The 26,931-nt window shown below is 42.9% G+C and overlaps 1 protein-coding gene across 11 annotated transcripts in view; it reads right to left on the minus strand.

Annotated features, from left to right (window-relative positions):
• The window catches only part of ncor2 (nuclear receptor corepressor 2), a 96,724-nt gene that overhangs the window by 4,760 nt on the left and 65,033 nt on the right, over nucleotides 1-26,931 (minus strand). For 2 of the 11 annotated variants that reach the window (XM_061037629.1, XM_061037624.1), the window contains 27 exons: nucleotides 22,877-23,019; nucleotides 22,569-22,707; nucleotides 21,241-21,664; nucleotides 20,024-20,144; nucleotides 19,274-19,553; nucleotides 18,310-18,357; nucleotides 17,834-17,998; nucleotides 17,589-17,725; nucleotides 17,390-17,489; nucleotides 17,100-17,210; nucleotides 15,910-16,013; nucleotides 11,589-11,739; nucleotides 11,173-11,322; nucleotides 10,940-11,032; nucleotides 10,048-10,250; nucleotides 8,930-9,275; nucleotides 8,587-8,790; nucleotides 7,721-7,972; nucleotides 6,313-6,486; nucleotides 5,949-6,221; nucleotides 5,635-5,821; nucleotides 5,026-5,522; nucleotides 2,119-2,249; nucleotides 1,795-1,967; nucleotides 795-923; nucleotides 280-422; nucleotides 111-164 (listed from right to left, as the gene is read on the minus strand). In XM_061037629.1, the coding sequence (XP_060893612.1) occupies nucleotides 111-164; nucleotides 280-422; nucleotides 795-923; nucleotides 1,795-1,967; nucleotides 2,119-2,249; nucleotides 5,026-5,522; nucleotides 5,635-5,821; nucleotides 5,949-6,221; nucleotides 6,313-6,486; nucleotides 7,721-7,972; nucleotides 8,587-8,790; nucleotides 8,930-9,275; nucleotides 10,048-10,250; nucleotides 10,940-11,032; nucleotides 11,173-11,322; nucleotides 11,589-11,739; nucleotides 15,910-16,013; nucleotides 17,100-17,210; nucleotides 17,390-17,489; nucleotides 17,589-17,725; nucleotides 17,834-17,998; nucleotides 18,310-18,357; nucleotides 19,274-19,553; nucleotides 20,024-20,144; nucleotides 21,241-21,664; nucleotides 22,569-22,707; nucleotides 22,877-23,019 (4,932 nt within the window). The remainder of the gene's footprint in view (nucleotides 1-110; nucleotides 165-279; nucleotides 423-794; nucleotides 924-1,794; nucleotides 1,968-2,118; nucleotides 2,250-5,025; nucleotides 5,523-5,634; nucleotides 5,822-5,948; nucleotides 6,222-6,312; nucleotides 6,487-7,720; nucleotides 7,973-8,586; nucleotides 8,791-8,929; nucleotides 9,276-10,047; nucleotides 10,251-10,939; nucleotides 11,033-11,172; nucleotides 11,323-11,588; nucleotides 11,740-15,909; nucleotides 16,014-17,099; nucleotides 17,211-17,389; nucleotides 17,490-17,588; nucleotides 17,726-17,833; nucleotides 17,999-18,309; nucleotides 18,358-19,273; nucleotides 19,554-20,023; nucleotides 20,145-21,240; nucleotides 21,665-22,568; nucleotides 22,708-22,876; nucleotides 23,020-26,931) is intronic. The other 9 variants (XM_061037635.1, XM_061037626.1, XM_061037625.1 and 6 more) reach the window with 9 other exon arrangements.

Here is a 26,931-nt window from a genome sequence, read left to right on the forward strand (position 1 = left end):
TGATCCACTCTTCATTTTTACTGATTCATGGGCATCAAACACTAAGTGTTTTATAAACTCGTCTCACTTTAATATATTCAATAACTGTTGAGGTTTAAAAAGAAGATTACCTGCAGTTGTAGATGCTGGCATGTTGAAGATCTCTGTCCCAGGCTGACCTGCATCTGGAGAGGGGAACAGAGTGTCAGTTTGGAAGTCAACTCTCTTCATCAAATCAAATCCAGCGTTATCTACTCGTTCTCAAATGTGCATTCGTGTCTGTGCTGAGCGCACACTTACTGAAATCCCCCTCATTTCCCATCACAGTCATCTTCTTGCTCATCTCTTGTTTCTTTGACCTGACAATTTCTGACGTGTTCTCAGTCATCTTGCTGAAGAAAGCTGGAGGCTGCGAGGCGTTGGGAGGGGAACGGGAGCCCATCCTGCAGAAGGGGAAGGAGAGCCAGGTTAATACACACACTAACAAAGGCCTGTGAAATACCCAACAATTACTAAATGTAGTTAAGATGAAGTATGGTCTGTAAATCACTCATGACCAGAGGTGAGAGTTGGAGCATCAACTGGCTGGTAAATTGAGAACTTGAAATTGTATACAATTGCAAAAAATAGGACAGCCTCTGACTCCCACCCTGAAGGGGGTAATACAGCCGACCCTGCCTGGGAAAAAGTGTCTAAGGTTTCTCAGTGGGACAACTTAAAACTGACAGCACCCACTTAAGTTAATACAAGCAATAAAAACTATTTGCAGCAAGCTCTTTCTGTGGACGTCTACAGTAATGTGAGCCGTTAGTTACCCCTGATCCCCCTGCTCGTTGGGGTAGGAAGCCCCTCCCTGGACTTCAGGCTCAGAGTTTGCTCCGGCAGGAGACACGGGTTCAATTCCGTCATTTGAGACCGGGGATGACTTGAGCTGAGGAGGAGATCTGTAAACAAAGACAGAAACACTTACAGAAGGATTCTCCGGCTGCACCCAAATCAGAATTTTGTCAGTCAAATCACACTTTGGTGTTCAAATTAGAAGCTTTGACTTTTAGATCCACACCAAACTCCTGTATCAACCTACAAAATATTTACCAAACACGCTGGCCGTCCCGAACACGGGAGCAAGCTAAATGAATCCTAACCAAAAAGAAAAGATTAACAACCTCCAACAACGAGCTGGAGATCCCCTCATAGACGTCGATTCATTTTGTCATGTGCTTGCCAAAGAGCATCAAGGAACACAGACTTTGAATATTTAGAGTTTTTACTGGTTATATTTACAAAATCCGAGTCCATGTGGACTGAGATAGGGACTGAGATAGGGGTGCAATGATTATAGATTTTGATTGTACTTTTATAGTCTGAAGAATAACCTCAGTCTCACAATTATCATGCATGAATTAAATTTAGAAATCTTAATGATAGTTATTGCTGCCTTTGGAAACAGAACAGTTGTCAATAATACAGTACAAAATGATAAATACATTTTTTTTTAGGTTATGTATTCGTACATCGTTCTGAATAGGTTGGACAAAATAGAATACTCTGCCCCCTTTTTTGAGCGTGAGAACAGAACCACCCGATGCACCGGATGGTTAATGAACCATGACGTTTTAAACCGTGCTTAATAGTGTAAGCAGTTAACCTCAACATGCCTAGACTGAACATGAATCCAATCAATCCAAAGTGACTGACAGTATTACTAACACCAGTACAAAAGGGTGAAAGGCATGTTAAGTAGACAGCGCTCCCTCAATGTGATAAACATTTTTCTGTAGTTTAAGAATGTTGATGTTTGACGGAGATTCCTACCGTTCTCTGATTCGTTCTCCACCAAGGCTGTCCACATATCGGGGCCCTGGAGCGGACTCCTGTGAGGTGGGAGGGGGCTGGGAGGCACTGGGAGGACGGGTCAGGTCCAGGACAGGAGAGCCGTGGTAGCTCTGCTGCTGACTCTGCCTGGTGTAATCTTTAGTTATCACCTCCTGTTTACGTAAAGACAGACAATAACATCAGCGTTTCATGACAAAACCTGTTCTGTCCAGCACTTTAAATACTGAGTTCTCCATGCAGTATCTTTACTCTTGTTATTGTGCTGTGTTTGTTATCTTTGATACTTTGGTCAGTGGGACATACGCTGATGTGCTGTGCCAGGGTGACCACCCTCTGGCTGCCCTTCACATGGGGAGATGGGGGCTGCTGGCCTGGAGACAGTCTGTCCTCAGGCGGAGGACCGTAAAGACCATGTGGCTCCATCTTCTGCTGAGCTGAGAGTCAAATCCAAAGAGACACACACACAGACAAACATGACATCCACACAATGATAAAAGTTAGATTGTTTTTCAGTCAGTGGGGACACAAAGATCTCGAATATATTCTCATTAACAATGCAGAATTCAGAAATATCTGGCCATCAATAAGGACTTAAGGTAAATGTGAAACTTAAAACATTTCAAGTGGTACCATCACATGAAAGCTACAGAAATAATGTATGTATCCCACACATAGACGATACTATACTCATCGCTGTGCAACCAAGTATATTTCAGACCTGCTTTTATTTATAAATTAAATTGCCATGTGCAAGAGAGAGCGAGAGAGCAACCGAGAGTGAGAGAGAGATATGCTGCACTGAACTTGACAATGTCCTGACCTCACTGTAAGCACAGATACCGAATGCAAATTCGTGCGCACAGTTAATAAACCATGACCACAGTTTGCTGCAGGGATTTGGAAACCGTGGTTACGGATTTGCAAGTGGCTGTTTTTTTTTTTTGTTTTTTTTACTGGGCTTTTGGATGTTTCATAAACTCAATTTTAAGAAGTTTCACTTGGTGGTTCCGTTTTCACAACAGATGAGCCTCCTCTGAGCCTGGCTTTTTATCCAGACTCAGCAAAACCAAGAGAAGGTAGAATTACATCAGCATCAGAGAGAGAGAGAGAGAGAGAGAGAGAGAGAGAGAGAGAGAGAGAGAGAGAGAGAGAGAGAGAGAGAGAGAGAGAGAGAGAGAGAGAGAGAGAGAGAGAGAGAGAGCGAGAGAGAGAGAGAGAGAGAATTTTTCTAAAGCTGCTTGCTGCTGATGCTGTCCTGCACTCCTGGCGCCATCATCAATAAGACCCCTTATACACAATTCAGTTGATGTGATAACGGAATAGCGAGTGAAACTTTTCAAAACACTAGTAATCTCATTTGAGGTTTCGACACCTCCCCCCCCCCCATGGGATCTTCACCACCCAGGTCATTCTGTAGGAAACACTGGTTTCTATTTAAATACATTATACTCTTTGCATAGAGACCTAGCAAGCATAACACTGCCCTGAAATGGTGCTAAAATTAAATAGTTTTGCATCAATGATTCATAAATGGAGAAGTCACAGAACCTCAGATTTTAACTGACGTCATCTCTCTGTTAAATTACCCCAAAACGTATTGCCTAAAGAAAATACCATTAAAAAGCACTGACTGACTGTCATGACTATAAGCTCTAAAAGTCTTCAAAGTACCCCGCGGCACTCACACAAACCATCTATATATATATATATATATATTTATATACATATATATATTAGTACTTTAACTATTGTTGTTCCTAGGAGCCTATTAGAAGGTGTTTTCCTCGTGCATTATGTCTCATTTTGTGTTTCCTCCTTGCACTATTCATCTCAAGAGATGCTGATGTAAGCGGAGTGGGGGGGTTGGTATGGACTGTATTAACTCTAGGGAGGGGGATTGTCCCCAAGAGGACAGGATGCTGTGGTAGTTGTTGTTAGCTAGCAAAAACACAAGATACTATAGGTTCATTTCAACAGCAGCTAACAATAGTTTTCATTTCACTCTGGTTTGTGATTGCATGCCAACAGCAAGGTGATGATGTCCTATTAATAGGTCTGCCTAGCAGTCTTGTCTGTTTTGAGAAGCATGCTTCCTGTTGACTTAAACCACAACACTCATCTGGACTCAGCATGCGGTTTTTACTCGCCCCAGAGGCTTGTAATTTATATAAATGAAACACGTTGCTCTACAGAAACAACAAAACAGAATCACATTCCAAATGACGGACAAACTCCCAGAGGTTTGATTGAGAGAGATGTGTTGAGCGTGTGGCATGTGTGAGAAAAACAAAACAAAAACAATCAGCATAAATTACAGTGAGCCATAAATAGGTACATGCAGAGATTTGTGTGTGTGTGTGCGGGAGGGGGGATGCTGCAGGACCCCTCTCCGCCTGGAAGTCTTTTCCGTGCCCCCTTACCCACCCTCTTCCTGTGCAACACCAGTGCTCTCTGGGACCCCAGGGAGTCAGTTTGGTGGTTGGTAATGCTTTCAATGATGTTTAATAAAAAAGAGACTCACACCAATTCTCTATTCTCCTTCAGACATGTGGGTTAAATATGGGCCACAGAAAAATTCAAATATGCCTAGGAGTATAGACAGGAAGGAGTGCCTCCGTGTCTGAATTACAGGCAGTCTCATTTAACATCGGAAGAAGCTTCCGGCAATGAAATGCCTCATTGTATGTGGTGAAATATTTGTTATAAAGTACGCAGCCGAATGGGAAGGAGAAGGGGTGCCGCAAGTTAAATTCAAGACACATCCTCTACAAAAAGAAAATGAAAATAAGCAGCAAAGGATGTTCTGCCTTGATGTCCCAGCAGCTTTACTACCTTAAAAAGGAAACCTTAAAGGACACCTCGGATCTTCTTCATGGAAAATGTTATTTTGGTTGAGTTGTTCGCCTTCAATATTAGATCACTGATTTATCATCACTGCCTCTTTTTATCTGATCTCAGCCAGTCAAGTCCAATTTGAACTGGCTAGAGGTTTGGTTTTCCAGAGGGCACCCTTGGTGGTCTTTAAGTCTGTAAAGAAAAACTAATAATAAAACTGGAATAAAGCAAAAAAGTATAGCATTGAAGGAAAAAATAATGTAAATGAATTGGGCTGATTTGATAATGCCAACCACCACAGCGTGCAATAGGCCACAGACTGACGGGGGAGGGTCTTGGTGATGAGGGGGGACCCTGGGATCCAGAGCGTCTTACCATCAGTGGCGCTGCTGGCAACAAGCGAACCGGTCTCTGGCATCCCCGTTTCACAAGAAATTTGACGCATAATAATCGCGTTTATGAAGTTGGCCGCAGTCATGGTGGTCTTACCGAGTGCTCGGAGCTCTTGTTCCTGAATGGACATCGGTTTGTTTTGAGTCTTTTCCCTACTAGGAGTACCGCTTTCTCCACGGCCAGAAGGGTTATCCAACTGGTGGGGTAGGAGGTGTTGTTGCCGGCCTGAAGCCGTGGGATAGGGACCCGGGTACATTCCTCCTGGACTTGGGCTGGACAGCTTGGGGTCAGATTTGCTTGAGGGCCCGTGCTGGTCCTGTACATGCTTGGGTAGACCTCCCCTGTTTTTTCCTCCATCCCGACTCTGCTCTTTGGCTACACTTGAGTCCATGGCAGGTGGGTAGGCCTCAGGAGGCACACCGGTCCTTTGGAGGTGGCCGGGGTAAACTTGGTAGCGGCCCGGCCCAGAGGACATGGACCTGGAAATCAAACAAAACACACTAAGTAAACAAGGCAAAGAAAATGTTTTGTGAGAGTCACTGGATCTTGAAAATGTCCCAGTGTTATAAAAACAGAACTAGTTTGGTTTACCGAAACACAGAAGAGCTGGAGTGCTCGCTGACAGAGAGACTCTTGCCCCCGGTGTTGTGCAGGACGCTTGGCCTCTGCTGCACGTTCTCCTGGGTGCGCGGGGACACTGGGGAGTGCTGGTGGCTGTACGGCTGGGAGGAAGGTCTCACACTACTGCTACTACTGCTTGCCAAGCTGTGCTCTGTACCTAAGAGGCACAAACATGTTCATTTTATTAAACAAATCTTTATCTCTCCATTAAAACGGTTTTGCTGCTAGTATGTTTCTTTTTAATTGTAGATAAAAAAGTATCAGGTATGGCATCTGTTCCGTACCTGGTCTCCAGATGGGGGCATGCTCCACATTTCCAATAGACCCGCCCTTCTCTCTGTCACGCTCTCTGTCTCTGTCTCTCTCTCTGTCGCGGTCCCGTTCCCTCTCCCGCTCTCTCTCTCGCTCTCTTCCTCGATCTCTCTCACGGTCCCGCTCACGCTCCCTCTCTCTCTCCCGTTCTCGTTCACGTTCCCTGTCCCTCTCACGATCTCGCTCACGCTCGCGCTCTGAAGATGAGGACGCGCCCGGCATCTTGTTCATGTGTGAGGACCCAACTGTAAGAAAAGGCAAAGAGAGAAAAAACATTACAAACAAAACTAAAACAGTGCAACATTAGAGCAGTTACTGATGAGAAGTGAATTCTACCTGGTGAGATGGGGGAGGTGGTGTATGGCCTGCCAGGGAAGGTTGCGCTTCCCCCGGGGATGTAGGTGATGCGGTCCATGGGGGAGCCGGCTGCCCCTGCAGAGGGAGGGACCAGGACAGGTAAGTGTGGCACCTGAGAAAGATCGATGATCCCTAGAGAACAGAAAGAAGGGACTGTTGAAGGGAACACAAAAGATAACAGCTGGTTTTGTTTGGGTCTCAGAGGATAAGAGATTGCAGGTTAAGGTACACTTGACATTGAGCTGTTACACAGATCAAGCACAAGGTATTTATTAAACCTAAGAGGGAACTGCTGTTTGTCATTATGAATGCTATGGTCTGAGTTTATTTCATAGTGAATATGCAGTTAACAAAAACCTGTTATGAATAAATATTATTGAAATCAACTTTAGAATAAAAATAAATAAGAAATGATGAATCGCCTCCAGGGAAGAATTTACCCGCTGGTTCAAATATGGAAAATGTTTAATCAAGAAACAAAGATGAAAGTGAAAACAGAGGCTTAAGAGAAGAGAATAGTTGATACCATAAGACTTTGCTATAGTGAGTGTTTCAAGACCAAGATACTAAAGTCAGATGCAACCCATGTAACTGTTAATACTTGCACTTTCAGTTTGTTGACGTTCATTAAACTGAAATCCAAACTCACTAATTGCTCGCTTACTGCCCCTAGCTGACAATATTTAACCAGCCTGTATGCATTATTTTAAATTAAATTGATTGATTTCAGGAATACGAATGATAAATGCTTTCACAAATTACATCCATTTATCTAAAGCCTGAATAAAGGCGGACAGTGACAACCTAGTTTCATACTATTCATGATGTTTCTGTCCAAGGCAGCTTCTACTTAGCTTTACCTTCACTGCTTCTGGAGGGAGAACACCAGCTGATAATCCACAACTTGATTGTGCCAGACATAAAAATCAATTATGGACATGCCACATGCAGATTAAGAAATACATTTTGATCCAGCTTACAAAAAATAACCATGAGTGAAGAAACAATGGACTAAAGGAGCAATGGAATTAAATATCTATGAAGCTGAATCCATCAAAGTTGTTGGAGAAAATTACAATGTCAAATAGAAATGCTTGAGAACCCATCATCCACCTTACTTGCAGTGTAAAGTGTAATGTTAAGCAGAGCACGAACAGCACTACACTTCTGTGATTCAGCAAACAGATGCTTCTATTATTGTAAGAAAACCAGTCAACATGAACCCCTCTGCTCTGACTGACCTTTGCAGGTTTAGCACGCTTCAGGTTTGTGCTGGCAGTGTTTGGTATCGATCAGATGATTGCAAAACATGCCACAAAGCTATTTTCTGTCCAAAAGTAATGTATGATTGAAAGTGGCCTGGCTGGTTCTGATCACCGGGTCTTACCACGTGGGGCTGCTGAGTAGGGCATAGGAAGTTGCTGGTCTCGAGGAGTAAGACCCCTCAGCAAGTCTGAGCGCTGGGCGGCCATGGCAGCCGCTGCAGGCCACTGGTGCATCTGCTGGGAGGTGATGTAGTCGTTGAGCAGTGTCTGGCGGTTTTCCAGGGCCGCTGTGTCGGGAAAACCACGGATGAGGTAGGGGTAGGGATGAGGGTATGCTGGGTTGGGGGCTAGGTGGCGTGGCAAGTAGTAGGCAGCTGTGTGATGAGAGAAGGAAACGTCTGTCAGGATATGTACTGTATGTCAATTATGTTGAACTTAAAAAAAATCCATCAACAACATGTTTTCCTTATACATATGTTTTCTCAGGCCTGTGTGGAAACGGAGTTTGATTGGCATCTCCTTGTATCTGCAGTTTTACCTGTTAGGCTTTATTTAAAGCGACAGGCCCTTTGGTAAAACTATAGGTACTGCTAAGAAGACAAAATACCAACCTGGAAGTCAAGGTTGAAAGCAATGAGAGAAGCTTTTGCCCACCTCTTTGAATATTAATGATTGGTCAATGCGGTGGGATGCTAAATGACGATACAGTATGTTAAAGTGAATATAAGTCTGTTTTTGGGTTTGCACACTTCAATAAAAGTCTCAATAAAAGACCAGGCTGCATTTTTTAAAGCTAATTGTACTCTATGCCTTTAGGATCATCATTAAAACGTATTTGTTGACTTAACATAGCTCTACGCAACCTCAAATAAGCAGAGGTCTGTTCATGACAGAATGATTGAAAACACGTCATGAACTTCACACATGGGTTTTGCACAGAAAAGGGCTAAGCTATACTGGTATTTACTTAGTTCAATTTGGGATGTACCTGGGTCAATGGGGATGCCGCGGGGCAAAGATGAAGGATCGAAGGCCAAGGGGATTTGACGGTACACATCTGCTGCTCCGAGGCCCTGCAGCAGACGCTCGTAGGTCTGCTGATCGGTAACACCCTGTAGTGGTGATTTGGTAGCAGTCATTTCCCTCGGGGATGGCGTAGCTTTGCGCTCTTGAGATGGATTCTTACTTGAACCTAGAGTGCACACCAGGGAAGAAAAAATTATGTTAGACCTCTTATGTTAGACCTTTTTAAACATTTTAGATGGTATGGTCATAGTAAGAATCAAGCAAGACAACCAAAATAACCTCTTAACTAAATGAGATGTACCCACCATCATGCTGCCTTTGGCTTGCCTCCCTGGAGAGGGGGGAGCCTCTATGTGAGGGCCCAGGGTAAGGGGTCCTAAGGCCACCTTTGTCATCATAGCCAACTGGACTATGATGGGCTTTGCCTCCCTGATCTGACCCCAGTGTGAGTGGAGAGGAGCGGGCGATAGGGCTAGCAGTACTAACAACAGCACTGGGCCTCCCTTTAGGTGCCTCTTCATAGCGCCCTCTCTCAGTACGCATCTCCAGGGGGGAGGGGTTGGTATGATAGGAACGTGGTGAGCTGGCGATGATGGAGCGAACGTCATGGCGTTTCCCTGAACCAGCTGCCTCCTGCTTCATGGGTGTTCCCTAAAGGAAAGCAAAAGAGGATTTCAGTCTAGAGAACACAATACATTTTGTGTGAATCCAGAGGATAGCATGTATTGTTAGAGTGAAGTCAAAGTTGACACCCTTATCTCTGAAAGCGAAAAACTTGCACACATGTTCATGAATATGTTATCAAATCAGTTGGAGAACTTGTCAATAATTTTACTCCAACTGTCTGGGTGATTGACACAGCTACAGATATAGATAGAGAGGGTTTGAAAAATTGAAAGCGTATACGGACAAAGTGAACTTGGTGGGGGCATTCTTCCTGGACCTCAAGGAAGCATTTGATACCATAGCATTTTAATTTCCAAACTTTCAAAGTATAACTTTTCAGAAAAATCCTGGGAATTTTTTTTAATCGTATCTCTCTAACCGTCAACCATGTGTTGAAATAAATAACAAAAAGTAATCCTTCTTAAAAATCTAAAACAGGAATCTCACAGGGATCTGTCCTAGGATCAAGACTCTAAAAGTCTATAGATAAATGACCTCCCTGAATCATGTGTAGGGGCCAGTTTTAAATATGTACATGGATGATACAGTCATGTATGCTTTAAGTGAGTATTGAAGCTCCTTATAACTGTCAACCAAATGTAAGCTCTGTCTGTAAGCATGCTCTTTTCATATTATATATGTATTTTTTACTGAAGGTCATTCCAGGGACAGGCATTATAAATTAGAGTTAGCTATACATGCTGGGGTGCAGTGCATTGGAATTTTTTTATTTATTTAAAAAAAAGTATATATATACCTCTTTTCCAGGCTGTCTGAGCTCCTCTCTGGGAATGAGGTGGATGGAGCGCCCGCCCTCCTTCACTGTGGGCACCATGCCCTCTCTGCCCTTCATCGGGTCTGAGAGTGAACCAGGGCCACGGAGGGGGGAACCTTCTCTCTTCATCTGCTTAGCCTCCCTCCTCAGGTAACCATCCTGAGGGTCCAGATGACGAGGTATACCTGAAATAACAAGAATATATCATTCTCTATTTCTGACCTTTACACAAAGAGTGTGCAGCACATTTCATGTTTCATGAATTAAGACAGACAGGAACTACAGGAGACAAAGAAAGTTTCTGATATAATTGTATCAACTCAGTTGAACAAGCAGCTTTATCTTCAACTATCTCTGGTAAAATAAAACACGATGGTTATCTGACTTTGCTGCTTTCAGATAAACACAAATATTATCATGCAATTTTTCTGCCATCAGGCAAGATCTGATAAACTGGTACAATCTGTTTCCTGAAAGGAAAATTAAAAATAAAAGCAGCTGCAGCTCTGTTGAGACTAAGAGTGCAGTCAAAAGAGGAAAGAGCACAATGACTGAGTACCTTCAGGAAAAATACACAACACAAGAATGCAAACAGAGAAGACACATGATTTTAAACAGTGTATTCTGGCAGGAAGATATATTTCCTTTCAGTTCAAGGATTTAATCTGCTGCAACATCTTTCAGTCATGTTGTATCACAGATCTACTTAGCCTATAACCATATATTATCTCCTAGTCAACTGTGATCAGCGATGCAAAATCAGCCCTTCTCTCCTGGTGTCATACATACCGTGTCTAAATGCTTTTTCATTGAGCATTCAGCATAACAAGGTTTTTTGACACATTTTGTGTGTTAATTTAAGACGTCGTCCTACCTTGTGATATGGAACCACGGATGTGATGAGCATCCTTGTAAGGTGCGTGGTGCGGACTGTCCCTATCATGAGGCATGGCTCGACCGATCAGACCTGAGGTAGAGAAGGAACAATAGAGATGTTTAATACAGGAGTTTATCAGTAATGGGAGGTGAATGGGACTTTTTTTAAACAGGTATAAATTCAGTAGCTTTTCATTGAAGTGACAGAGGCTTAATGAGATCGTCTCTTACCCTCACAGTTCGGTGCAGACAGTGAATCCCTCAAAGGCTGTCCCCGAGAGATGCCTCCCTCCATGACGTCATAAGGACGCTTCAGGCCAAGAATTTCCCCAGGCTGCCCGGAGCCCCGGCCCTCATCTTTGGGGGTCTGGGAAGCTGAGCCTACAAATGACAAAAATATATACAAAGCTAAAGTTTAAAATGTGTCTCTGTTGTTAATAACAGTTTTTTATCCATGTGTTGCTTTGTAGGGTGGGTATTTTGTGGGAAGCACTTTGTGTTGCAATCCAATTAAAGTCTGACTATTTTGATTAGATTTTGTTGTTGCAAGTTAAAATCATTCAATTTATTGAACCAGATCTTACTCAAAACGAAAAATAACACTGGTGGTTACATGATATACACTGTAGTCAAGCTGCTGTACTCACGGTCATATGTGAGAATGTGTCCACTGATGCCCTCGTAAACCACATGGCCCTTAGACAGAGCCTCATCCCGCTCCCTCTCAGCTCGACTGGCGCTGTCCTCTGTGATCAGACGGGTTATGGTTCCCTTATACAGCACATCAGCCGGCGTCCCCTGTGGAGAAGAGAGGGAGAATGAGACCTGCCCTTATTAACTGCAGTGTACAGAAAACTCAAAGTTGGATGATGACACATTGTATTTGACAAATTGTCAAAGACCTACAGTCTGCACCTTTATTAAGCTTTACTTCTATAAAAAAGGATTTATGAACCACCCTTTACATACTAAAGACTCCAAACAGATAACTAGACAGACTAATACTGGCCAGCAGCTGCCAATATGTCCGCTAACAAAACAGGCTCAGGGGAATGGACTGTTAAATGTCACATTTTAGTATTCATTCAAGCAAATGAAACTTGTTGAGCACAAAATTCACTTTTTTTTTTTTTTATCTCAACAAGAGTGCCCTGTCCAGACAAGCGATCATAGCACAGCAAGTTTCCAGCTTACTTATAAACAAATCACAGGAGACGTGACTACAATACATTAAAAAGATATGAAATAGGCCTAAATGAAACCAGCAAATACTTGACCACAATTAAAAATATATTTGGGAAAACATCTGCAGCCTGATGTACCTGCCTCAATGTCATTTAAAATCAATTTGTTCCTACAAAGGGACCAGCTAACTTAGCCAGATATCGCAGTCTAAAGACGTGATATTTACGTCCCTTTGGCGTTACGCTTTCAATCTGAATGTTGTGGAGGCGTAATGGACGGGAGACGTGAGCCCCCTCTGTATCGTCTTCAGAGTTAGTAACAGAGGCGTTACAGAGGCGAGATGGTTTCAGCTTTGCCTGCAGGGAAGTGCAGAGCTGTGTGTTTGTGCATGTCTGACTGAGTGAGTATGGGGAGCTCCAGCTGTGCCATGCTTTCTGAACTCTAAAACAAAATGTGATTCATACAATGGAACACCAATATTACTCTGTCATGGAATCAATATGAATCCACATAGACGTAATGATGGCTGAGCTTAGTAACGGTGCTTTTGAGGAAACACAATTTAAGGACTTTAAATGCACTTTCTCCAGTTCAGTTAAATTCTCTACAATGTCAAGGTGATTAAATTAAGTAATTCTGTTCTATAAACAAATGGTCTTTCTTAAGGACAAGCACTATCCCGAAACATGGCGATCCATAAATGAACACAGGTTCCCCTTAACACTTGAAGACACAACAACTTAATGAACATTAGTTACAAAGCTATCAATCAAACCGGGCCATTAAAAGAAGAATGTGTGACTTTTTGATCCAGTAGATGTCGAAACCAAAACAAACTGCTCTCGTATTCGCACTAAGGAGTTATGAATTACAACGCACCATAATTAAGCACCATTAAGCACAAGCAGCAGACAAAATTTGTCCTTTGCTCGAGCTGCAATTGCCCGTGTCCTGCATTGTTGTGTTAGCAGGCTAATGTTAGCACACTTTAGTTAACTCATGGCTTCATATCGCACATACATTGACACAGAATGAGAGTGAGCTAAAGACAGTTACATGACATCCAAATAAGCAGTGAGTATGTTATTCTTCTTTTATCTAGTCCTTGACTAAAACAACTTTATACGTAAGGCCTTCCCGTCCATGTAAACATGTCATGATGTAAACATAACACAATAACAACAGCCAGCAGGACTCGAGCTTCACACTCATTGTAGACAGTCATGACTCAGAGAGACATGTATGAAGGATATATTTGATTCCTGCTGTATATATGTGTAAAGTCTTGCACGTTCTGCTTTTAATGAGTCACAGTGCAGGTGATAGTAAAAAGTAATACTCATTGTTTTTCTTCAAGTTAATTTAATTGAGTCAGCAGTTAGCTGTTAATTTACTGTAATGCATATCAAAGGTTGTGTTACATACAATACGTGTAACGGAAACTCTTTCTGGGGCACAAACATTTCAAGTAACAGAAAAACAACGGTGACAGATGATGAGGACTCCCTCACCCCCAACCCCCCTCCAATAAACAAACAAACACAAGTGTGAAAAATAAAGTCGGAGTCCCAGAAGAAGCGGGGGAGAGACAACTTGGCAACACTTGACGACAACGCAGCTTTGTTAAAACCTTGACTCACATCACTCGTACCATGACTATGAGTAATATTTCTGTACAACTTTAGAGTGAGAGCGGAGGTGGAGGGCTGAGTGGGTGACACAGAAGTGCCTGAGATCACATTTCTTATCTGTTGACTGCAGCTTTTCCAAGAAGACACAGCTAATAGTTGGACTAGTACAGGCTTACATTTAGAGGATCAGATGGCGCTGTCCAAAGCAAACGCAGTCCTTGTCTGCCCCTAACACTGCCATAATTAGGTGTTTACAACAGAACTGATTATTTTTTAATGCTCTCACCTTTCAATTTCTAATCTGTCATGTTGGATAACAGCCCCCTAAATACTTGTTTTCTCTAATGCCAGTTGGAGGTGATATAACAGTGGGCATATCAATGACTGGATTTGGCCGGAGTCTGGAGTAAAAACATAAATTAAAGAGGGAACAGATGCGGTACAGTGTGTACCTGTTGCTAAGGCGACAGGGCCACTCAGAGCTGTGGTTATGTCACAGCAGCAGGGAAATCCAGCCGTTACAGCACTTTGCTCGCCTAATGACGTCTTTATAGCTTTCTTTCATCATAAGCACACACAGCAAAGGCCAACACAAAGAGTGCTAGTTTGACAAGAGTGGCTTTATAAAAGACAGAACTGATATGAGCCAAATAGCTTTAACCAGCAATAAGGTCAGGAAATGTGGGCTGTCTGTGTACCGGCCATTTAAGCTTTTACGATGAACCTTGACGCAGTTTGTCATGCCGTCATTTTCAGTTTAGCAGAGACCTCCATCAGTCTCTGAAGCGTGCAGTATTAATTACATTTTTTCCCCTCTCGTTATTGTGACGAGCATTCACAACAAACACATCTCAAACGTCTGAATTTTTGCAATAAATTAGAAAAAATATTTTGTGTAAACAAGTTAAGATTCTCCCTCAGAGTGCGTACATTTTACCCATTGGATGGACGCCTGAGTATAATGGCCATGCTTTCACATTATTTTCATTCAGTTTTATAAGCTTAAGCTCGCTATCAGCTACCCTAAGATTAAGATTTGCAAAGTAGAGGAAAACTCTTGCGCTTCTGCCACTCCATAAATGGAGGTCGGCACTCTCAGAGAAGGACCTTAGACGTTCAAAAAATATAATTCATTGGACTCCGTCTCTCAGTTAGGATCCAAAGAAAAAACCTTTCTGCAGCACACAAATCACTTATGGCCAATTGATTTAAATAAATATATAAATATATTTGGCATTAAGTGATTAGTGTGATCCATAAAAACAAAAAATATTTGGATCCTGTCTTAGAGAAGGAATCCCCTGAATAAATCTTTGCCAATAAAGTAATGAAAAATAAATGCTTTAAGAATGTATTTTGGATTCAAAAGAAACCCGTCACAAACACAGGTAATTTGAAGAAGACACATGAGGAACAGCAGATAATAGTAATGGATAATAACACTGGTAAAATATATGGAAACATTTTATTGCAAATTGCATATTTTTCTCATATCCAGCAGGCCTATATCTAGACAAATGCAATCACATTAGGTTGAGTGTGCCACACCTCAGAGAACCTCTGAATCAAATATAATTGTATCTGTAAGTGTCTCCTTAATGTGAATAACAGCTCATATGCAGCAGCTCATTTTCTAGACTTACTTATTCTAATGAATGTCAGGGGGTTGTTCAGAGGTTCTCCAAATAAAGAGGAAGATAACGGTTTACAGCTGTGTGTCGTAATGCACTTCTCAAACTTTAACACTGTCAGCAAAATATTCATAACTGCATGCTGTTCTGCACACAGAGCAGCCATGACAATCAGCACAAATATGAGATTCTCCTCTTCGCCAGAGTACAGGCATAGTGGCAGAGCATTAACTGTGATTTCAACAGCTTCCACCTCTAGGTGGAACTTTTACAAGAATGTTAAAAGAGAACAGTAAGGACTCCCTGCAGCAAGAAAAACTTATAATTAAAAATTATTTATTCAAAAACCAGCTACCTCTCAAACTTATCAAGGTTTGACAGACTTGATCTTATGTAGATCTTCATGTATGAAGTCATGTGATATTGTGAATTCCCCACAGATCTCCCCTTGGACTGGCAGCAAGAGACTAAACGGCCAAACAAACAGTTAAACCAATAAAATGATGGTGGTCTGTGCTCACCTGAGTAATGGAGCCCCCTCTGTAGGAGATTGAGGAATCTGGGTGCATTCTGGTCCCTGGGATGCCCTTAGTGATACTCCCCCCCTGGACGGCTGGAATAGATGCTGTAAAGAGAATGAGAGGGACATTCAATACTTTGATGTATACACTAGAAAACAAGCACTGGTAATACAGGTTTGAAAAGTCGCTGGTATTGAAAAGTTGCTACCAACACCAACCTCTTGGTTTATATGTATTTAGAGTTGTATTTATAATTCTGTCAGTCGTTGCCGGCAGTAATCACAGCCTTCAATCGCTTTGAGTTTGCATCTAGCTGCTTTGCACACATGGATTTGGGCAGTTTGTACTTTTCCTCACATCCTCTCGAGCTGTGTCAGATTAGAGAAGCTTCGGTGAACTCAACTCCCCACCGATTCTACGCTGAGATTCAACTCTAACCCTGGCCAATCAAGTGCATTTAGAGACTTGTCCCAAAGTCACCCCAGTGTTGTCCCTGCTGTGTGCCTGAGGCCACTCTCATGCAGAGAAGGAAAATGTTGTCAGCATGACAGTGCTGAACAAAACATGTGGGAAAACCCAAGATCTGACTTTGATATTTAAAATGTGTACGACTTGATTGATAGGAAAAATCCAAAGAGTTTCAAATAAATCTGTGATGCAACAAAACTTAGACTAAATGATTCTAAATATTCTCTTATAGAGCTTTCACACTTGCCAGTCCCCTGGTATAAGTCCAAATGAGCTGATGCTGAACACAGCAGGATATATTCCGGAGAATTCACCTCGAGCCAGGGGGAGTGGGTGGTGACATTTATATCCTGTGACCAGAGCACGATGCATAGATTGTCTGCACGCAACCACTACGATCTCTGAACACATGAATAAACTGCTGCACTATGTTTTAGTTCAGCAGTTTTGTTGACATTGTGATTATGTTGAACTACGCTCAGCATTGATATCATGGCAGATTTTCCCATTATAGTGTCTTACAGCGGACTCTGTTGCTTAGGCTGCTACTTCCTTATCGTTTTATTAAATCATCTAAATATTTTCAGAATCGCATATGTGAAAACGGTATGAGATGCATTGGTATCATTCTTTTCCCACTACACAGGACAATGGAAACATAGTTGCAAAGAAGCGATACTGGTAAAGTTTATAAGGAAATAAAGCAAACGTGAATAACCCACCACGTCCAGCAGCACTATCATGAGACGGCCCCTGGGTGGACAGGTTGTCGGGTTGGGAGGAAGAGCTGCAAGGGGACAACTGTTCCTGCTTCACCACGGGGTACGGTCCTGCTGTACAGTGCAGACATTGACAAAAGCAAGGGACAAAGAGAGACGCATATATGAGAAAACAGTTAAATCTGTGATGCTGTGATCCTAGGATGGCTTTGATAGAAGTGGATGGTAACTTAAAGCTACAAATAAAGTAATAATGACATCTGTCACGTCTCCCTCCAGACAACTTTACTCACCCACTTTCCTTTGGTCCATCCAAGACAGACCCATCTGTGTGGGAGGAATCTTCCCATGGTCCATCCCATGAGCTGGGCTGTGCAACTGCACCGGGGTGCCCTAAGAAAACAAGTACAACCCTTATTATCATACTGTTGATACAGTACACAATGGTTTTTTTGGTGTCAGATAGTTAGTGTTAATTTGTTACTAGCTGACCTGTGTGATGGAGCCTCCTGGCTTGGAGGAGGAGATGAGTGGTGGTGGATCTGGCATGGTGAGGGGCCTCACTGCTGCTAACCTACCACTGTCCTGGGGCAGGTTGGACAGTGAAGGGTGGCCTGCTTGCTGGAAAGCTGAAAGGGAAGAAAAGATATGGGATTGAAATCAGACTGATTGATTTTCTGGAGAGTGGTTTATTAAGAGAATAAGAACACAAAGACCTAACAGAGAGGAGGACTCACAATTGAAGTGGAGCAGGTGCTGGTCGTGACTGATTTTGGCCATGTCTCGTGGGGACATGGGGTACGGAGAGAGAACTTGCCGACCCAGGTTGGAGGTCCTCAGGTCATCAGGGCCCAGCGCCTGCTTCTTGGCTTCACCGTGTGGAGAGAAATCCCGGGACTTTTCTGCAACAACAACACACAAACAGAGTGCAGATTAAAGCACAGCCTTTAGCAAAACTTTGACTAATCAAGAAGCTGTTCTCCAGGCTCTGCTCACATTTTCATCATAATCATCCAAGCACATAACACCCCCTTCAAATCACTTCCCAGACAGGGTGATATCATCCCTTAATTATTACGCAACATACACAAAAAGCCACTGCTAATATTCATTGTAAAGTAAACACAGTGAAATCCCCCAGGGCTCGTGATCACCCTGCAGTGTGGTTAAGGTGCGATTAAAAAGGGAATGGTGTGGCAACTGGTGAACCTACTTAATCCCTGCAGGAGGATCAGTAACCACCTCTCGTTGCCTTCCAGCTCTGAAGGGACACAAACACACCACAGATCATCGCATCCTTCTCTATCTCAAAAAGCTCTAACAGCATAATTACTTTACTACTAATACCACATTTGCCTGACTTTTATCTCCAAAAGCAGTACAAGTAAAAGCTACATGTAGCTCGTAAGTCTGCTACATCTACCTCTGTGGCAGGCACTCTATGAAATGAGTTCTTTACCTTTTTTTTTTTTCCTAAGAAAGTAAAAAAAGTGGTTGCCATACTTCACAGTTCACAGCTGCTGTGCCAGTTGGTTATAAAAGACCTTATCTCTGACTCTGTTGCTACTACTCTGTGTTCTCACATCCCGCCAGCTCACAGGAAGTGCACTGAACTAGACTGTATTCCCTTCTGGGTCAATAGCAATACCAAATCATTTATCAGATCTCTCTCTCCACGAGTGTCCCAGAAACACCTCAATACCCTGAGCACTGAAGAAAACCAGCTCAAGGTTAGCGCGTGTAGCAAGGACCAACTAAGTTTAACTAGATCAAATGCTACTAAAACTGTGCGATATAGAACACTTTTGTCCACCCCCATGCACGTTTTAGCATTTCAATAATCCTCATTTACAGTTTTAATCTCGTCTCCATAAACCCATGTCTTACACACAGGTTGAAATAGAGAGTTATAGCAGAGTACCCTGTTGTGCATACATACAACCTGCAGACATGTAAAGCAAGGGATCAAACAGCGAACGATGAAATGTGAAATGGAAAAGAAATCCAGCTTTATATGAGACAAAAAAGTTGTGAGAGAGGTTCCTCTATATGTAACGCTTTCAAGTTTAAAGATTATTTACTACTCTAAACACAATCTTTCTGGTTATGTAACAGTATGACTGACAACATGAAGATTGACGTAACAATATTAAAGTCTGTGATGGAGGTGTGCATACCATCCTTGTCGCTGGCGGAGGGGCTGCGTGAACAAACACGAGGGCTGCTGCTGTGAAGAGCTTCCCTCTCCCTCTCTCCCTGTGAGCTGTAAGGCTGCGGTTTGCCTGGCTGGCCTGAGAGTTGTTGCTGCTGCTGCTGCTGCTGTTGCTGTTTGACCTCCTGAGAGGACTCCCCATGAGCCATGGTGATCTGCTGCTGGTACAGTGCCAGTGCGTGGGGGGGCAGTACTGCCTTACCGCCCCCGCCTCGCTGACCAGCATGCATTGAGGCTTCTGGCATCTACACACGGGATGAGAAGAAGAGAAGAAAAGAAGGTTACAATCACACTTCACACATAACACAAACCAATTCCTGCCTGGTGTTTGACATCTGGTTAATCCACATACAGTATCTCAGAAACATGATATCTAATAAACATCTCTTGTTTCTTGGTAAGCCAATGTTCCCCTAATGCCGGGGATCTTATTTCTTTTCCATGAAGCACTGTATCCCAACAGCCTCCATCTGGTCGGCTTATCTAATACAAATATGACTTAACAATTTCACCTGCTTGATTGTTCTCTCTGTAAGCATGGAGACAACATAACATTGATACTACTGCAGGAGAAGAGAGTGTGTGTTCAAATGTGTCAGTATCATCTGGGCAAATCAGTCTCCTGTTACAAAAAAAAAACACGACTTCATAAAAGATGCATTGCAAGGCTTCACTTGGCTGTTTTAAGATGCACAAAGTTTAACTTTTGACTCACAATAGGTGGTATGGCAGCAGCCCTCTGCTTTAGCTGTTTCAGGTCCAGGGGCTTCTGCAGCGGCGAGGATATGACCCCATCGTGAGTGTAGTTCAGCAGGCTTGGCCTAGGTGAAGTCATCCTATGGGACCAGATATATACATTACATCATCCCTTTATTCATGACCCCATGTTACATTTCTTATAATCTTGCCATGTTGAGACAAAGCATATCAGTTTTCCAGAGGCATCTTTTAAAAAAAGTCTAGAAGAAAAAGACAAGGGCAGTGATTTTTCATGTTTCCAACCATGTTGTCTGCCAATGCATTACCTCAGGAGGCGTTGGCACAATCTCAAACCTTCACTTCCTTAAATATTCAAATGATGGGGAAATACATTTGGTGAGTGTGTGTGTGTGTGTGCGCAACAGTCTGTGCGTATTTTGTGGGGTTATACTCTATGTATTGTGTGTGTTGACACAGACTTATACTGCGGAAACAAACTGCAAGGAAAAATCCATATCCATGTCTCGCACATCTGTCGAAAGTGCACATGATACTCCGAATCACAGACGGCCACATACACACTTTGATGCACACAACACAAAAGTGTGTACACACATGCACACAACTATACACACTCACTCACTCCCTTTGTTTGCTTTGGCAGAGAGGGCAGCGTTTCCCTTGGCTCTGCCAGTACATGCAGTCTGCTGTCATGGAAAAAAAATTGAACAAATACCGTGCAAACAGGACTAATCACTCCTCCCACGCACTTTGACACCCATTTCTTCTGGTCTCATTCATAAACACTCACAAAACTCACTCGGTAGAAGTCTGTGTGTACGTGTGGTTGTGTGTATATATATGGCTTTCTATATTGCCATTCATACAGAGTACAAATAAAATCACAGTTTGATAGAAAAAGAGATATCTGTGGTGGAGACATAAGTGGGCTGCCAAATAAGGCTTCACTGCTTTACTGGGTAGCTAGGCAACTAATAACACTTCAAAACGGCCGCTGCTTTGCTTTCTGATGTCTGCTGTGTAGGACCAGAGAAGTAGGACATCTATTAAACCACTGCTCAGAAAGCACAGGACCTTCGACACTAATAATCTCCAGCAGACTGAATGATGTCATTGATAAAACAGAACAGGACAATTTATTAAATGAATAAGGTTATGTTTTTAAGGGGAAGATGATCAAATTTCAACCTCACGTTTGCTAAGAGTTCCTACCTGTTCTTCTCTGTGCTTTCTGTTTCCTCCACTTCATCGGCACTGCAAGTGGCACTAGAGTCGCTGTCCCCATGGGAGTCTTTTTTGGCCCCATGCTCCTTCTTGGAGCTCTTGGTAGAGGTTTTGACATCCTCTGTCTCTGCTAAAGGAGGTTTTTTATCTGTGGCATCGCTGGGTGCTGTTGACGGCTCTTTGTTGGGCTCCCCTGTCTCAGTCTTTATCTCCTGCTTGATTGCTAAGTCTGCATCTTCCTTTACAGGAGGTCTCTCGTCCCCTGCCTGGCCCATGTCGGACCCACTAGCCTCTTTGTCCCCGCTGTTGGAGCTAGCCTTTGACCGGCTCGAGCCTTCCTCCTTAGCCTTGCTGTCCTCTGATGAGTGTGGCGAGGGCAGGCTCTCAGTGTCAGAGCTGTTGTTGGCTCCACCTGGCAGGACAAAAGGAGACACAGATCAGAAGACAAGACTGTACTGTAAATCATGTTACATGTCCCTGTCCTTTTTTCCTCCATCTTTACCCCATCTCTTTCTGCTAAACCAGATTCTTCACAGTGCCAGTCTCCTGCCTAATCAGGTTTCACTGTACAATAAGGAGGAACACAAAACCAATTGGGATGATGGACGAAATCCCCCGGGGCTTCGGCGCTCTATTGTGGCAGTACGGTCTACACAGTACACTTCTATGAGGATACTTTTCTGTTTCTGTCATTGCAGAACATGATTGTTCAGGCTAACAGGTAGCTGCTACCAACGCAACAAAACCACTCAGTCATTAATCCTACGTTGACAAAGATAATAATGATCAGGTGTAGCTGGTCCTGTGACACACTCATAATCGATCTCTAAATGTAAAAATTAGTTTAGGCTGTAGTTTGAAGGGGTGTGAAACTACAATCCACTACATGATATCGAGATGTGTTTCCTATGTTTTGCTAAATCCAAATAAAAAAATCAATGGTTAAGAATTTAGAAATACTCAGTACAGGGCAACAGGGCAGCTCACTAACACTTTAGTAATAAACACACAGTGGTATTACAACCTTTTTTACAACCTACATTTCAAGCTTTTTAAAAGTTGGGAGTAAATATATTAGATAGCCCAGATTTGGGCTTAACTAAAAAGAATCCAATATAAAAAGCATAACTTAATTCATTTTACAGCAATAAATGATGATGAACTAAACTATCACTACACTTTCAAACCTCAAAAGTTATTTCAACTTAAATAAAATAGCAGCATCACATTGTAAAGAGTAAAGATATGCTGAGATAATGGAACCTTCATTAATACAGGGTTGATTTTCATAATGATTTCAGAGCTCTTTGGAGTACCTTCTCCATCTTCAGGGGCCTCGTCTTCATTGCCACTTGCTCCTGAACCCTCCATTTCCTCCTCCTCTGCTGCATACGTAGCACTGGTCTCCTCATTCTGTGAGGATTTGCCCCTACGCCGGGCCTTTCGCTCCTTCTCCTGGGTCAAAACAAACAGATACTAAATATAAACAGCCCAAAGAACCAAAGGGCTTAAGATACTGCAGAAAGCCAGGAACATTCTTACAGTTTGATCATTCACAAAAAGCAGGAATGTCTTTGATTTTCCTGCATCACATAAAAAAAAAAATATGTGTCGCTGTGCTTACCGATTTCATTTTATGCTGCTGCAGAATCTCATCCAGTTTCTGCCTCTTCTTGTAGTTGAAGTAGAAGTTCTTGCACTGCGACACAGTTTTGGATCCCACCATCTTGGCGATGGCGGACCAATTCCTACCATACTGGAGAAGGCCTGGAATAAGCAGAAGGACAGGCAAAGGAATAAAGACAGGAACAAAGATGGATGACATAGATGTTGTCTTGAACAAATTCTTCATATCAAATGATATTCTCCATACAGTTGTAAAAAAATATGATGTAAGCATTGCAAAAAGCACTCGTTGTAAAGATTGTGAATTTAATAGGTTTGTTTTGGTTTTTTAAACAATGAACAATATCTCAAACCGCAATTTCTGGAGGCACACAGTATGAAGATCTCCTTAAAGCAAATCAAGAGTAAGAGGAGTAGAACAGTAAACATCTGTTTCTATACAGCGGTCATAGCTTTAGCGCAGCCTGGGAGTCACAATGCTGCATAGAAACACTCTCCCAGCAGCAGCATGGCGTGGTGCCACATGCAAGAAGGGACAAAAAGAGATAGAGTGTAAGAGAGGCTGGAGCAGTGGCTGAACAGGCAGTCATACCAATGACATCACTAAAAACAGGGTCACTCTGTGTCAAATTCTGACTGACTTTGATGTGACCCATTTCCAAGAAACCTTGGTCCCTCACCCAGTCAACCACATGATTGTGCCTTACACAAGAGTCTACATGCACCCGCTGGGGCTGAGCTGTGATAGATCAACCTGTCAGGAAACACGCGCGCACACACAGAGCAGCTCAAAGTATGTGTGGTAAAAGAAGACATGTAGAGAGCAGTCTGTGTGTAAGAGGCAGTGACTGAGTAAGACAGATCGCGTAGAATTTGCTCCGGTGTCCCCCCCCCCCCCCCCCCCCCCCACACCAGAGTCTGCTGTTAGCTAAAGGCAGCTCATTAACAGTGTGTGTTGTAAGAGGCTTAGCTTACACCACCCACTTGTTTCCTGTGCCAGCCTGACAGGTCCTGGCAACAGGACAGCCTCTCAAAGGGTTGTCAGGGAGGGTGGTGTTATTAACGTGCAGAGAGCCAACATCTCCATGGGATAACCTTGGACACGGGTTCAGAGGTCTCTGCATCTCATCACTTAATGGAGGCAGTGGGACAACAAGCACAAGTCCTAACCCTAGCCAGAGGTGAGGACAGCTGTTTACAGCCCTGTCATTTCAGCCCCTCTTGTTAATCAGAGAGGCTGACTCTGATTCCAAGAATTTAACGAGTTATGTTATTAATGAGTAATATCTGCAATAAAAGCTAGTCTATTAGCTAATTTCAAGAGTATTAATCACGCTTCTTTAATTAATCATGTCTACAGGGACTCTCATAATCAAGCTAAAAGGAGAAAAAAAAATTAGACCATATATTGGTAATTATCTTATGACGATGCAGGAGTTACAATTCAATACAAAGCAATACATTAAGCAAGGCAATATAATGGTATTTTAAAAAACGTTCATTTGAAGGAAACTGTCATATCACTCGAGCAAATAAGGGATCAAAGTTGACCTTTTTAAATGGCCAGCCAATAATATTAGCCGATATTAGCATATCCACGGACTATTGGTATCAGCTAATTTCATTGCAGATATGCGCAGATATTACTAGATTTATTTACCAGTTAAAAAGCATTGCATTTGAGTTTCATTGTATTAAACTAGCACTTCTCTTTCACCAGCAGAGTGGGCTATATAGATTACGACAAGCAATATCAGTCTCCTAAGTGTCAAGCGGTGATGCACGTACTGTACATGCACAGTTACTTTCCATTTGAGTGACCATCTTGTCTGCGTTATACTTCATATCTTTTTCGCAAGTGTTTGATAACTGCCTTTGAGGGATCAATGAAATACATGTGTATCTATATCTATCTATCTCTACAGATCAAACAGATGTAAGCTTGGAAAGATATCGGCCAATATATCAGTATCAGAGTTTTTTCCTCCCCAATATGGCATCTATCCAATATCAACATCAGTATCGGCCCTGAAAAACATATCGGTCGGAACTCCACATTTTAGAAAATAAATTAAATCTTTGCTTTTCATCCTTTAATTACTGTAGTCTTCTAGAAAGTTGACAGTGTCCCAAAAAAATATTTTGCAATATTAAAGTGTTTCAATATTTTCTTACACCTCTATTACTAAGACATCACCTCTCAAAAAAAATAACCACCAAAAGACAGTTGGCATTTGAAAACTGCTTAAATGAAATCATCAGCTATAATGTTTATCATCGCACAGATATTATTCAAACACTTCCCCTGTCACACGTATCAAGTGATAAAACAAAAAAACACTTTTTCCAAAGGAGCTGGAAAAGCTGTGTATCATCCAGCAGATGTGAGATGATGAATAATATTCACAGTCATGCCGAGATTTGAATCCTGCCGGTGAAAAAAAAGGAACAACCATAACAAGCAAAGGTGATCTTCCAGTCTGGGCTGCTGCTATCTAAAAAGCGACTGCACACCTACAACCTGTCAAGTGTTAAAACTGTGAAGTTTTTTGTTTTTTTTCTTTCATCGCTGAGGCTGAGTGCATTGCTAGGAAGACTTCCCAAAGCAAGAAAAAAAAGCAGACGGGTCAGCATGATGAGCTCCAAAAGGACTCAGACACGTGACCGACACCTATTAACCTTTTACAGCTGCCTCGCAAGAAGGGAGGAGGCTGTAGCAGACTGCCCTACAAGTCAGACTACCTCTGACCCGACGGAGTTCACATAAACATGCTCTGACAGAATACAAACAGTGGTCTATTATCACACGCATTTAAACAAGTAAGACCACACTTCGCTGCACCCACTGAACCTAAAGCTATAAATGCAAATAATTTACAGAAAGCCACTTTGTTATGGCCTCTTGCAATATCTAGTTTATTCCATCACATGCAAGCTCATAAAAACAAAATCCAAATCAGCTCTGCTCGACTCTGGGCCTTAGTTGCAGGAGCAAAACACATGGAACAAACGGCCAATCAGCAGAAGCAATACTAAAGCAGGTGGTATCCTCACACCCAATCAGGACACTGTATTCCCGTTAGCTCCTCCCCTGGAAAGTGCAATCAACACCTGGTGCAGCCAGATAGTGGTTGTTCCTGTCTGTCACATGCCTGTCACTGCTCGCGCCGTGTCGTGGCCCTGTAATGGATAACACTATCAGACGGTCTGATCTCTAGAGGGCCGGCCGTGAAGCTCTTCAGGGCTGGGCCTTCCGATCCCGAGCAGAGGAGATGAAAACAGCTCAGTCTCTGTGCTCTTCCTGCCAGCTGGCTTGATACTTGAGCCGGTGTCAGGTTGACATGCTCCAAAACAGCACATGCTCTTTTGCCTCTCCCTTCCTTTTACTCTTCTCACTCTGTCCTCCCGTGCTTCAGTTAGCGCTGCTCTGTTCTTCTCTGCCGTGTCTCTCCCCAATGGCGGTCGTCTGGGAAGACTTCCACAGGAAAGTGGGACTGTGGGGCGGTGCTATGTGCTCTGCCTCTCTCTCCCCTCATCTGATCTCTCCTCTATCTCTCTTTTTTTTCCCTCCCTCACTCTCTCTCCGTCGGTCCGTCCCTCCCCCTACTTCACTCTGCCAGCAGGCACAGCGGCACGAACAGACACACACACACAAACGCATGAGTACACACACTCACTCGAACCCTCCCTCACTCTCTCACTCTCTCTCTCTCTCTCGTTAATACCCTTGCACACAGACGCAAACGCACACACTCAGGCAGTCCAAGAGTAAACAGAGAGAGAGAGAGAGAGGGAGCGAGAGAGAGAGAGAGGGGGAGGGAAGAGAAAAAGAGAGAGAAGAGCCGCTGAGCCAAAGAGACAATGGAGAAAGGGAAAGGATACAGAAGTGGAGAGTAAGCAAAGAGAGAGAAGGGGAAGGGGTGCGGGTGGAGGGGGGTTTGATGTTGATACCATGAGAAAGCATAAAGGCTTTCACATTTTTCCTGACTGACCTGCTTTTCATCTTGAATGTGACCTCTCTCCAGTCTATAACAACACCGAGAGAGGCGAGAG

This window comes from Labrus mixtus, chromosome 5 (assembly GCF_963584025.1).
Source record: "Labrus mixtus chromosome 5, fLabMix1.1, whole genome shotgun sequence".
NCBI classification, from domain to species: domain Eukaryota; kingdom Metazoa; phylum Chordata; class Actinopteri; order Labriformes; family Labridae; genus Labrus; species Labrus mixtus.